Source organism: Centruroides sculpturatus, unplaced genomic scaffold (assembly GCF_000671375.1).
Source record: "Centruroides sculpturatus isolate CEXI.00-Female unplaced genomic scaffold, Cexi_2.0 scaffold568, whole genome shotgun sequence".
Taxonomy (NCBI): Eukaryota; Metazoa; Arthropoda; class Arachnida; order Scorpiones; family Buthidae; genus Centruroides; species Centruroides sculpturatus.
This window is the reverse complement of record NW_019384710.1, coordinates 479,340-494,434: the sequence shown is the minus strand read 5'-3', so window position 1 is coordinate 494,434 and position 15,095 is coordinate 479,340. Positions and strand designations below refer to the sequence as shown.

General features: G+C 29.8%; 1 protein-coding gene across 3 annotated transcripts in view; it reads right to left on the bottom strand.

Annotated features, from left to right (window-relative positions):
- The window catches only part of LOC111627801 (homocysteine S-methyltransferase YbgG-like), a 28,906-nt gene that overhangs the window by 1,235 nt on the left and 12,576 nt on the right, over window positions 1–15,095 (bottom strand). For all 3 annotated transcript variants that reach the window (XM_023371448.1, XM_023371447.1, XM_023371446.1), the window contains 3 exons: window positions 11,867–11,970; window positions 7,476–7,637; window positions 4,650–4,861 (listed from right to left, as the gene is read on the bottom strand). In XM_023371448.1, the coding sequence (XP_023227216.1) occupies window positions 4,650–4,861; window positions 7,476–7,637; window positions 11,867–11,970 (478 nt within the window). The remainder of the gene's footprint in view (window positions 1–4,649; window positions 4,862–7,475; window positions 7,638–11,866; window positions 11,971–15,095) is intronic.

Sequence of the window (15,095 nt, the reverse complement as noted above, 5' to 3'; positions counted from 1 at the left end):
TGTGTTCCAAAAGTTCTTATTCAACTGATAGCTAGTGTGGTGAAGTTCTGAATCCATTTGGACATCATATTCCACTGCATGTTTTTCTGATGTAGTATTAGGAATGTTAGTCATAATGCTGAGACAAGTTCGTAACAGTTATTGTCCAAATCTGTGCCATTTGCACCAGCTGTTTTATTAAGCATTGGTTGTTACGATCTGTACCATACCAAAGAAAATGGATTAGTATTGTATTTCAGATTTTGTGGAACATTTATTCAAAAAACAATTAAATGTGTTTTTGCTTAAACTACAAATTAAGCATTGTCAGTTGAACTTGAAGTTCAAAACAAGCAAATTTTGAATGCACATGTTTGAAAGTTTTAAAACTTTAAAATGTATAATTTGCATTTTTAATAGGATATTTGGAAATTTATAATTTTTTCATACAAATAATAATATAGCCCAAGACTTGTGAAATGTTGACATACTGTACTGTACAAGGAGAAATACTACATCCCTTACATATCTTTAAACTGTACATATAGTTTCTGCTAACTCTATATAACTCTACAAAACAAAGTATTCAGATTTCTAGATATAAATAATAGTTGTGTATTTTCCCATCTCTGTTTGAAATTACAGTAATTTCTATGGCTAAAACAGTCATAGAAATTGTGTTTTGCCTATGATATATTTCATTTCTTCTGTTTTATAATCTGTTTAAATTTGTTTATACTATGTTTAATCTGTTTATACTCTGTTTCACCAACATAATGTCCTACTTCTGTTTTTATACTGACCTCTGACTTCTATCTACTTTCTTTCTGATCTATTGTTAATGCATAATTTGCATAAAAGGTAATGAAAACAGGCAGCCAAAAAAAAGAAAAACCTTACGTAATTTTATCATAGGAGTTGGTGAGAAAATAGTTTTTTGTTATTTGGTGTTAACATAGCCAACAGATATAATTAAAGCTTAAGTTTAGTACTTGATTGCTTCTTGTTTTCTCTTTTGTTCTTTGGAATTAAACACAAAATTGTATATAGAACTTATCACACAGGAACATTTCTTGATGAAAAAGGTAGGCCTCTATGTAATACATCTCTGTAATCCAACAAATGGTAGACGGACTCACAGCAAATTTTCAGTTAGGAACTACAATTTTATTCTCAAAAATGACAAATGCATTTCAGGTTGGCACAATACATCCCAACTCCTCCTCAGTGCTAATTTTTAAAAATAATCATGTCCTAACATTTCAGCTCTTTTTGTAAGTTCAGCTAATTTTGTATCCATTTCTATTTTTTTCTGGATTCTTCACTATATAACTGGATTACATAGAGATCTAATATACAGCAATCCAGTTATGGGTAAATGTAAGGGTAAACATAAAAAAGTTTAAAATGAATTATTAAAAAAACTCTAAAATAAAAGGCATAAAATGCTACACTGTACATTTATCAGGTAGGCTGATTGTCATACAGTACAGTGAATTAAAAAATTAGCAGGAAGAGGGAGGAAGAACACCTTAAATGGACTCTTATTTTGAAATAATAGTTGTCAAATCTCACTGATGATAATGCCAGGGTTTAAATTCATTCTATTATTTTCATTGATTTTAATAATTTCTAGATGCTCATAAAGTTTTCTTTTTATAATATTTTTCTCTCTTGGTTTTTAAAATCCAAAATAAGAGCATATTTGCACAGTAAAGTATAATTACACTAACTCAGCAGTTGCCACACATTGCAATCATGCTGGTTATGAGATCTCACTGGACAGCCTCAAAATTCTTAATAACTTAAAAAATATTGCAGGTAGTTAGCAAGTTTATTTTCTAAATTAAGTGGAAGATGATTACATTTATTCACTAGAGGTCTTAAAAGTCAATTTGCTTTATGAATTTTGGCTTTAAAGAAAATTCTAGAGGCAGCTATGATAGCTGAGCATAGTATTACCCTTATACTTATAAGGGTAATACTATGAACTTTGAACTTGCACATTTGAAATTTGTTGCTTGTTTCAAAATTAGTCCAACCAATTCATTCAGACGTAATTAAAAGTATGACATTATTTAATATGTTGTAAATCAATTTATTAATATTTATTAATATATTGTGTTGAAGTGATTCTCTATGAGGGAAAAAAGGAAAGGTGATTTGGTATTGATTGGTTTTGAATCTGCTTACTGTAATTGATTTGGAAATTGCCCATACTGATGATAATTATCAACTGATAACACCTGCAAGGTAGGTGAATAAGATTATGAATAATACAATTCATAATACGATAATACGATGAATAATATGATTCATAATCTTATTCCAGAAATAATAATTTTTGATGTCATTAAAACTAGATAGAATTCTACTTTATTGAAGTTAAAAAGACATATTAAAACAATTAAAAAATGTATAACTTAATAATAATTCATCCAGCATACAATTCAAATAAGAAATGACAGCAATTTAAAGCCATTGTACTATTATAATTTTTAATCAAAGTTTGAAGTACTGGTTAAGACTTGTGAGATTCTGGAGGGGAGCAATTAGGTAATTAGATTAATTAGTTAAACTAATACGCAGTTAATGCGGAAGTGGAAAAAACCCACTTTCTTTCCCCATCACCTGGCATTGCTGGTGACCTCTGACCACAAGGACAATCAAATAACTGTACAAATCAACAATTTAACAATGTTTTGAATAAGTGTCAAGAAAATCTAAACATATGGTTATTAATGAGGGGAAACATCCAAATCAGTTAAATTATGAGGTAAGAAGAGTCACAACACCTCGGTGACATCTAAGAACTTTGAATTTGTTGCCTTATATGGTAACAAGAGTCAGAGCACCTGGCAAAGAGTATCAACAATCTGGCCAGGTTGTCAAAGCCATACAGCCCATATCAGCCAGACCAGTGACATATCTCAAACTCAGACCGCATTAAATCAAAATCACCTGATTCGACTCCCATACTCCGGGGGAATAAAAAGGGCTCAAACTCAATCATCGTGGTGGACTTCACAATAGAAGCAGGTGACCCAAGGCTCCCATCCAGCCATTCTCCAGGCCAACTTGTTTCTCCAAATGTCTCTCCTCCAAACCTGTCGCCAGATGCCTAAAGCAGGTACATAAATCCAATAGAGGTATTTTACTTAACGAAATGTAAACTCTCTCTCTCATTCAACTTAGATCTTAAACTTAGAGACAGTATATATCCCATAGATATTGGATCATATAGGGATGCAAGTGCTATATGCTACACATATATTAGTAACTATAGCTAGTTATTGTAAATTGCTTTATTTTCCTATTAAAGTTATTGTTTAGTTAAACTGGCCTTGACTCCAATTGTTCAAACTGGTCACCCTATCAACTTACCTACGACCTCCCCACTTAGCAATAGCCTTCCTATTTACATTAAGCCATCCAGTGACATTGAGACCATATCTCACCGGGTACAGCACAAGGATCAAGTCTGACCCACAGATTGAATCTCACACTATTAACAATAACTGATAATTGCACATTAGCCAAATGTTGATACTGATAGCATGAAAAATAAAAAAAGCTTGGTAACATCTACCTGAATATAGATGATGATGTTTGAAATAATATTAGTAGAATGTCTTTTATTAATGCAATTTTGATCAATGTAATTTATTTCAAAAGAATTGTGTGTAAAGAATTTAAATATGACCAATAGTGTAAAGGTATTTGTAATAAGTAAAGTAAAATTTTGACTGTTACTTACAGTTTTTGCTGGACAGCTGATATATTTTTGTATCATTAAAAAGTTTAGACATTTTAAGTCATTTAAATATATTTAAAATAATAAATTTCTGTAGTTAAAAAGTTAAGAAAAGTCTTAATTTTTAAAATTAACTTTCACTTAAAATAACTTAAGACTATATACTATACTGTGTATACATATATCATTAATTTTTCTAAGAAAAAAATTTGATAAATGCCTTTCTTAATATGAATCATATACAAAATTTAAATACAAATTCAATTCATGCATCAGTAAATTGACTTTTAGAGCAAAATGCTTCAAACATTACTGTATTAATATCTACATTTTACAAAATTATTTCAAAAGTTGCTTCTAGCTCTTGGTATAATTATATTAATTAAATTATCAACAGCCATGTGGCAGATAATAGTGATGGCTTATCAGATAATAGTGATAAGCCATCACTATTATCTGTCTCATGGTTGTGGATAATTTAATTAATATAATCTAGATTTTAAATAAATTATTTATTATCTTCACACAAAACACATTCTTGCTATGTATTAAAACATTGGTAAAATCTAAATACCAAACATCAAATTAGTAAACATCTGTCTTAGCAAAGTAAAATGCAGGTCATTTTCAGTTGTGCAAATGTGTTATTTTGTCCATGTTAATGACTACCATGAATATTTATAAATATAATTTGATAAAAATCACCCTAAAATAGATTTTTCTATTTCATTATCATCAAGTTATAACTTATATGTGAATGCTAATATCACCAAATATCAAGATTATTTAACAAGCAACTTTTTTTTTAAGCTGTTATTTTCATAGAGAAAACTCCCCAAAATTCTTAAATTTTCCAGATGAGGAAACAACTGCAATATGAATAACTAAGAAATAATCCCTATAAAAAACTGATTACCCTTTTTTGCTTTCCCATTCTTCTCCACTATTTGGATAAGCAATTTTAACCACATTTGGTGGCAAATGACCAATGTTATGCAGAAGGGATTCCACGTAACTCGGAGGACAGCAATTTACTCCAACGGCCACCAGCTGATCGGGAGGTGCAATTCTTAAGCAATTTTCAACCACTTTTGACAATTCTTCCTTATGAGCAGTTAAATGTGGATCCTATAATTAAACAAAATCTCAAATTTTAGTTTTAAATCTTATACAAATGAAAGCAACATATTTATGAATTTCTTTTCTACAAATCAATACGAGGGCTGTTTGGAAAGTTCGCGGCCTTGCCAATATGCGGCGCTGCGATCAATTTAATTTTTGGTGGGAATAATTCAGCCATCTTTGCTAAAGACACGATACCAATTTCCGTTTGATTTGTCAAAAAGTTTTGCCACGACAGCTTAGCAGATAGTCAGTGTGCACATGCTTTGTCAAAAATGGAGAAGACGGAGNGCTAGTAATCACCATTGACACAAAGGACACTTCTTCCTATCCATCTCAAAAAGACACAGAATTACCAACCCGTAGATAATAGTTAAAATATTTCTCAGTGAAATCTATGGATTTAATATTCCTATTAAAATTACAAATGTTTTTTGCACTGTAATGAGTCATATTATCTGTGATTGGCCAAAAATGATGCAATAATTGACCAGTTGATCACAATTGACTTGTTGGCCATTCCATCTCTTCAAGAAACAATATTGAATACTTAAATTTTTTAATAATAATATAATTGTTAATTAAAAAGTATTATAACATATAATTATTAAACATTTCAGGTTAAAATATCAAAACTTTATGGATAAAAGGTTAAGATGTGTAAATTGAATACAAAACGAACACATTAATATGCAATAATATATATTTTATTTTATAGGAATTAATGGAATGGCATCGCCCAAGATTTAAATGCTTAATAGAAGCAGAATGTGACATTCTGGCACTTGAAACCATTCCTGCAGAAAAGGAAGGAATTGCATTATTGAAATTGCTGAAAGAATTTCCTGGCACAAAAGCATGGTTAAGTTTCTGTTGTCAGGTATTAAAATGTTAAATAATTTAATAATAGTAAATTTTACATAAGGTCTGATAAGAAGTCCATTAACAATATGCTATTACTATTTTAATTTAAAAAAATTAATTTACATATAAAAAATAAGCACATCAAAATTAGAATGATTAAGAGTAGAAAGCTGGACAACTGAGTATTTGAAGTGTCAATTCTACCATTCTGGGGATAAAATTTGGGCAGTTGACAAAGCCTAGAAATTTTTCAGAGGTGATCCATCTTGGATATGTCAGGCCCATCCCTTACTTCCTGGTTTCCTCATTGTGGACCTAGCCAAACCCATGTTGGCTATGATTAAAAGGTTCCCTTAGTACATGACAAAGGATCAGGGCTATTGAGAGGGAGAATTTTAGATTTGTCTCTGAGCCTGGAGAAAACTTATGAGCCCATAGTGGTTCCTATCCCTATAAATTAATGTTATTTTTCACAATCATATGCAAATTGAAAAAATTGTAGACATAAATTTCCACTGTCATCCATCTGTCTGTCCTTCCTTAACCTCAAGAATGGAGTTAGATAGATGAAATCCAAGACGTTTGTTAATAATAATAATAATTGTTATATATGCATATAATTATTTGTTAATAATTTTATATTTTGTTGTGAATATTTCATTGTATTTAAATTTTATGTAGGTTCTATTGATGTATTGTTTTTTTGAATGTTGCATTCTTTAAAAAATGTTTGTTTGATTTCACAACTGATGAAAGTGCATAAACTTAATAAAAAGTAAAACACATCTGGATACGAGTCCAATTTTGCTTGCCATGTCTAATCACCAGGAACAACTATTTCCATTGCAGAGACAACCTTTCTTTAGAGGCTATGCCTCTGCACAAATATGTAAAACAGTTTAAAATGTGACATTTTAAACTGTTTTACATATTTGTGCAGTGTCCTGGTGATTAGACATGGCAAGCAAAATTGGACTCGTATCCAGATGTGTTTTACTTTTTATTAAGTTTATGCACTTTCATCAGTTGTGAAATCAAACAAACATTTTTTAAAGAATGCAACATTCAAAAAAACAATACATCAATAGAACCTACATAAAATTTAAATACAATGAAATATTCACAACAAAATATAAAATTATTAACAAATAATTATATGCATATATAACAATTATTATTATTATTAACAAACGTCTTGGATTTCATCTATCTAACTCCATTCTTGAGGTTAAGGAAGGACAGACAGATGGATGACAGTGGAAATTTATGTCTACAATTTTTTCAATTTGCATATGATTGTGAAAAATAACATTAATTTATAGGGATAGGAACCACTATGGGCTCATAAGTTTTCTCCAGGCTCAGAGACAAATCTAAAATTCTCCCTCTCAATAGCCCTGATCCTTTGTCATGTACTAAGGGAACCTTTTAATCATAGCCAACATGGGTTTGGCTAGGTCCACAATGAGGAAACCAGGAAGTAAGGGATGGGCCTGACATATCCAAGATGGATCACCTCTGAAAAATTTCTAGGCTTTGTCAACTGCCCAAATTTTATCCCCAGAATGGTAGAATTGACACTTCAAATACTCAGTTGTCCAGCTTTCTACTCTTAATCATTCTAATTTTGATGTGCTTATTTTTTATATGTAAATTAATTTTTTTAAATTAAAATAGTAATAGCATATTGTTAATGGACTTCTTATCAGACCTTATGTAAAATTTACTATTATTAAATTATTTAACATTTTAATACCTGACAACAGAAACTTAACCATGCTTTTGTGCCAGGAAATTCTTTCAGCAATTTCAATAATGCAATTCCTTCCTTTTCTGCAGGAATGGTTTCAAGTGCCAGAATGTCACATTCTGCTTCTATTAAGCATTTAAATCTTGGGCGATGCCATTCCATTAATTCCTATAAAATAAAATATATATTATTGCATATTAATATGTTCGTTTTGTATTCAATTGGATTTTGCAATTTGATAGAAATAACCGTCGGTATTTCACTAAAATTCTCAATCATTACTCGTTACTAATTTGGTAAAATTACTGATTTTTGTTTGTTTCAAACTTTAGCATGCTTTAGAAATAGTGCGGCTCTATATATCGTTTACTTAATAAAACTGTCTTGTATCTCCTTTTCATCAGCTTAGAAGTGGGATGTTGAAAATTAATTTTTTAGCTGTTATCTATGACATTATAGGAATGCACTGTCAAAATTTCACTACTAAGTTCAGCAGTTTGCTCTGGACCATGATGAATCAGTCAGTCAGGACATGTAATTTTATATATATACTATAGATTTTGATTAACTATTCTTAAGCAATCGTTCCTCTTATATGGTGTTCAAGCGAATTTTTTTAAAAAGGAATTAGCTTATAATATTAAATGATTATTAACACTCCAAGCAATTTTTTACTGTAGAGTAAAAAATAGATTATTGTAGTTCAATCGTCGTAATGTAAAATTGTAAAGTTTTCTAAAACATTTAAAAGAGTTTAAAAATGACTTTGAATTTTTATACAAAAAACTTTGGGAATTGCAAAGGATTAGGGTGGATTTTAGTCGATTGCTTCATAAGAGTTTCGAGTTTCTCAAAATCCAATTAAAACAGCATTATTAAATAAAGGCAACACCTGATATTCGAATATATTCAGCTATCTTTCATAATCCTGAGTGAATAATAGCTTAAAACTAACTTTAATTAATTAATTGATCTACATATTTTCTAATAACNCGTATTTTGGAAATGTTGAGTCGAATTAGTCTAGAATCGATTAATTTTATGAAAGAAAACCTTTCAAACAGCCGTAGTCCGTAAACTATGATTCCTACAAAATTGATTCATAAAGAACGGAACGTATCTACCGTCTTATAGGGGGATCTACTGTATTCAATATTGTTTCTTGAAGAGATGGAATGGCCAACAAGTCAATTGTGATCAACTGGTCAATTATTGCATCATTTTTGGCCAATCACAGATAATATGACTCATTACAGTGCAAAAAACATTTGTAATTTTAATAGGAATATTAAATCCATAGATTTCACTGAGAAATATTTTAACTATTATCTACGGGTTGGTAATTCTGTGTCTTTTTGAGATGGATAGGAAGAAGTGTCCTTTGTGTCAATGGTGATTACTAGCTAGGTTTGTCGTTATTTTAGAAATTGTTCTGTTGTACCATAAACAATTCAGTTCAGTGCAAAATGAGTGTGCAAAGAGAAATGAAACTTATAATATCTGTAACAGAAAAAAATATGATTTTTGTTGTGAAAAATGAATGGTCTCATAATTTATATCTTAATTTCTTTACCAAAAAGAAATAATCTGAAATGTTAAATATTGTGCAATACATAAATACAACGATGTTTTGAAGAATAATTTCATTAGGGTAAATATTAAGCTTTTGTGAAACAAAAATGTGCAGTAGATCATTGGTGCTTTTGACTCTGATAAGTCAGTGATTCTCACTATAAGTTAGCTGGGCCTGTTGTAAATTATAAATATGGAAACTCAATACAAATGATAACTACATAATAGTAATAATAATAACACAGATTATTAAACACCCGGATGATCATACAACAAAGACTCCAAAGGCAGTTTTAGAAAATGACACATAAAATAAACTGTGACAGAGCCATAATCACAGATAAAACAATTCATTACAATAGACCTGACATCACTCTCATTGACAAATGCAGTAAGATCCTTTATATAATAGACATCTCTCCTCCAAACACTCTTTAACATAAAAACTGCTCACACTGAAAAAAATCAACAAGTACACTCCACTCACTCAAGAAATATGACATGGAGGATGGAGAAGGTATTTATTGTACCTGTTATCTTCTCTGTCTACTCTTCCACGTACACTACGCGAAAGTCTATAAATATTAACATTAATAAAAACATGTACATGGCACTATAGAAAGTTGCAATATTGAACACACATCACATTGTTAGGAAGTTTCTATATTACACACATACCAATCTAGCCCTGGTGTTTCTGTGGCAATGTATCCACAGACCACAATGGCTGGAAAACTATAGATTCACACAACAATATCCTCACCTCACTGTCACCAAACAAAGGGTTGTTGATTAAAAAAATAATAATAATTACACACAACAACCTTATCCCACAAACAATACTCAAACTTATCAAACAACAGGGTGCTGATCAAATACATCAATAGACAGAAACATGTAACATTATTAATGAATATCATGTAACCTGTCAGGATCATACAGTAACAAGTACTGATTATAGCACACACACCACTAATGATACTACAGACACTTCCTTGTTCACCACTGATAACATAGACATAGATTTAGTTAATATGCTATCACTTATATTTCAGGAAACACTCACTAAATATACAGGTACAGATCCCAATAAAAACCATGAATACCAAAAATCAACACGTCAAAAGTAGTAGGAAAAACACTAAATTATGTACACCAAAGCAAAAGCTCGCAGCCAAAGCACATAGACTCAAACGATACAAAACATGTACACTATGAAAACAACAAAATAAGTTATTTACAAACAATGAAAAAAACTTTTACAGACAAATTAGTACGAAAACAAACACTGCTACACAGCACAGTGGCACACCAACAGAAGAACTCACAACTTATTGGTCTTCTCTTTGGTCCAGTGCTGTTACACACAATGCTGATGAAAGCTGGATTGAGGAGGAGAACAGAATACCAACTATGCCCTGTGCTGAAATAAACATACACGATGTCTGATACGCTGTTAACAGAACACACAACTAGAAGACACGTGGTATATCACAATTTCTAGTACAAAAAGTTTACCACAACAGACCAGACATCACACTCATTGACAAACACAATGAAATCACATTATAGACACATCCATTCCAAACACTCACAATATAGAAAACACATTCACTGAAAAAATTAGCAAGTACACAGAACTCACCCAGGAAATAAGGAATTTGTGGAGGATGGATAGGGTGCTTATTGTATCTGTTCTCTCCTCTACAGGTATGATACCACACACACTGCACAAAAGCCTGGGAACATTACAATTGAATAGAAATACATACATCACACTACAGATGGTCACTATATTCCTGACAATATGACAATATTGTTAGGAAATTCCTGAATACAGACACACTTATTTAATTTTTGTTTTGTTTTGGTTGCTATGCCTTGACTCTGGTCCGGCATAGTACACAGCCACCAGTGTCAACAGAATATAACTCACTAAACCCACCATAATAATAATAAATTACAATTATATAACAATTTGTACTTAAATTCATTCCATTTTCTGTCAAATTCTTTAGCTTCAATTTATAAATAAAAAATATTTTTTCTTAGAACAGATAAGTAGTATCTTTAGAAGTCTTCTCAATTAATTTAAATTAAAAGCTACATTGAAATGAATTGTAATATTGATATATTTTATACAAAAATATTTTATTAACTTTTAAAATTATCTTGTTTATGAAAATCTTTAAAACTTGCACTATATCTTAGAGTTAATTATAAATAAAAATAATGCAAAATACACACACAATTTTGTAAGGGTATTTTTATACACTTTTTGGGCTCTTGGAGTGTGAAAATGTTGAAAAATCCAAAAAACCCAAAGGGGTGAAAAATTTGACCTATCACCAAACTTTCACTATGATTCTATAATAAGAATGAAGTAAAAGTACAGCTAAATTAAAGTAACCAGTATCTTTAATAGGCAAAAACATTTTCAGAATATTTCACAGTGCAGCTTTAGCTCATCCATTTATGGAATCAGATGTACAGTACATCATTTAGAAATTTGGACATTCAATTCTAAAACAAATATGAGCTGAAGCTACACTGTGAAATAGTCTGAAAATGTTTCTTGCCTATCAAAAAGTTGTTTGTTTGTCTAATCTTAATCATCTTAAACAAATGAATGTTGCTCCAGGTCAGCTTTTTGTTAAGCCAAAGGTTTTTCTACCAATAAAAACAAAGTTGAGAAAAAAATGCATTTGTTACTTAAGAAAGATGCAAAAGCTGTTTTAGAGAGAAAAGGCATACACATCACATTTACCCAAATCTTAGTACAAAGTTACGTCAACAAACATAGTAATAAATATAAATGAAGTTACCTCACAAGTAATATTGTCAATATAATTTCCTGTATATTCTGAACCATCAGCAAAATGTACAGCATAAGGACCCACAGAACCAGCAACTAAAGTTGGACTGTTTTCTTTAAATAATAATACAAATAAAATGTTTTAAAACTAATAAGAAAATAAGCAGTTACAATTGTGGATCACTGCCGACCAGTACTTCAATAAACAGTTGTTGCATGCTCAGTGTAAGGCTTGAGAAACAATCGAAGAATCCTTTAGAAGTAGCAGGAGTCATATATAGGCTGATGTGTACATGTACAGAACAGAAATATTATATTGGAGAAACAGGAAGAAAACTTGAAGACTGAAAGAGCATGAGGTGGCAATCCGACTAAACAGAACTGAATTCCAGTGGCAACAACACTGCAGTATAAAAAACTGTATTACTGACAGAAATAATACTAAAATATTGTACAAAGTAAAAAATCGCATAAAAAGACATGTTATAGAACATTACTGTATCAAAGGATATGTAAATTGTATTAATTTAAATACCAACGCATGTGTTGATGCAATCTAGGATAGTTAATAGAGTATAAAAGTATTGGCAATGTAAGATTGTAACATCCACTGATGAGGCTGATAAGCAAATATATATGGATAAAAAAGGAAAAATAAAAATAAAGTGAGAAATACTAAATAAGTTTCTAGTCCATCTGTTTTTAATTCTATCGAAATCAAATTTAAAAAAGTGATTTTCGCTTATTATTTCTTAAGAGATTTTTTAAAGAAAAATTTTTTAGAATATATTATTTTAAAAATTTTACTGTTTAGAAGAATATTGATTTTAAATTTGTTTTAATTTATATACTGTACACTACATTCTAAATTTGAAATTTTAAACTGAGAATAGTCAGATTTTGACTGAAAATTTCTTTAATAAAAAAGATGACTTCCTGAAATTAGCAGATTTAAGCTTATTTACAAAGATGTTGCCAAATTTTATAACATCATTTCATATTTCTAAATATATTTCATTATTTATTTTTACTCTTTTAATCATATCATCATATTTCTCAAATACACTCATAACTGGTAATTATCCTACTTTTCCTTCTTTCTTTAAAACATTCCATTTTCCTCATGTTTATTTTCTTCTTTTAAAAAGTATTTTACAACAACTATTTTTGATTACATATTATATATATATATATATATATATACATGCAAATGCACACATACATTTATAATATGTATTATATATTAATGTTTGAAATAAGGCATTCTTATGTGTTGGAGTTGAGTTATGAATTAATAGCTCCTGAAGATGAAAGTACAGTACATAAGTACTCAGAATTAAATAATAGAATTATAAATTGTTTGGACTACAAGAAAGTCAGTTTGGTTCATTACAATTATTGAAGTTCGGAGTCATTAAATAACGTACTCCAAGAAGTTTAGAGTCGGGATTTGTAAGATGAATAAAGTTTTTTTATAATTGATATACTGCCCTTTCACTCTGAAGTGCTCTTTCATTAATCTACATTAATTATTGTATGAGGTTATTTAGATTATTAAGAATGAGAAGTCTAGAGTCTGCCCCTGAAAAATTTTTGAATTATAATGTATCAGTACATACAAAACAGTATTAAAATGTTTGATATTTAAACATTACATTAAATAATTTTCTAAACAATATAAATAATCAAACAGAATTTTGTCATTTGGAACAATAGACAGAGATAGAACAATCATTTGGAACAATAGACAGAGATAGAACAATCATTTGGAACAGTATACATATATATGATGAATTAATCTTTTTCCCAAATTAGTCTTTGATGAATTTTTCATTGAACAACATACTTTATATTTGGTTTGATGCAAACTTTACTTCTGGGGAGACTATAACTCACTTCATACAAAATTCTCTGTTAAAAAACATACAAGCAACTTTAACTTGTACCATACTGCATGCAGTATAAATATTCTTGTTCAGTGACTACATTGCATTAATGTTGGATCTTTGCCAAAACATTATTTAATTGTTTACTCTTAATATGACAAATCCATTGTGTCTAAGTACCATAACATAGTTGATACACCCGTAAGGTAATATGATTTATTTTTAACATTTTTATCACACAGTGTCTGTTACAAAAAAATTGAGTTTTATACTTTTGTTGATAAAATTAAAACTCTTTAATGAAATCAAATCTCTTTAATTTCTTTATAAATACAGTATTTGTTCATAAAGTACATATATAATAAATAGTTAATATGCACAATATATTTTTTAGTTTAAGCAAGGCACTGAATCTATGAGCAAATGCAAATAATTTAAATTATATCTATCTAATTTTTTATATTGCTCTGTTTTGGTTAAAATCAGTTCACAGAGCTGCTGCTTAACCACTCTCCATACATTGTCTATGAAGATAATGTCTGGTGAGCTGCAGACCACAAGATGACATCTAATCCATCCTTCAAACTAAACCAGTTGCAGTTGAAATTTGAAGGTTTCATCATCTCAAATCCATTTCTTCACTTGCTTGATGATTGCTGGACTTGTTATGTCAACTAAACCAATAAATTACACTCCAAAACGGGAATATCTTACAAAAATACAGATACAGATCTAAAACCAGCACAAATTAACTCAAAATAGTACTTTTACTAATGTGTGTGTGTCTATGTTTATGTACGATATTCCAGTTTTGGAGCTTAATTAATTAACAAAAGGTGGCTTTGTCAGCCAATTTCTATCATAAATGTGTTCTAATGTATTATACCTGAGAATGTCAGATAGACACAAATGTTCGTAAAGTACTATTTTGAGTTAATTTCTACTGGTTTTAATTGAACAAATTCCTCGATCGAAGTTGTTCATTCTTCAATAGCACTACAGTACTTTTCAGTTATCTAATTCTGTTGACATTATTATTTTTCATTCCATCAGCAAATAAATAAAATGACAAAAATTTTGCTGACTCATCAAAAGTATATTACATACCTTATAAATAGAGGGCAATTTATTTTAATTTCAGTCCATAGTTTTAAAAAATTATTATAATTTTGCTTAAATATATCAGTGGCTCAATTTGTTTGTAAGAGATTGTATTTTACACTTAATATAAAGTTATTTATATATTCTAAAGTAGTATAATTCAGTTTTACTGTAAAGCTTTTAACTCGCTTAGTATCTTCACTTCGACCTTTACCATTTGATAACTGGACAGCCAAGTGGCTAAGGTAACCT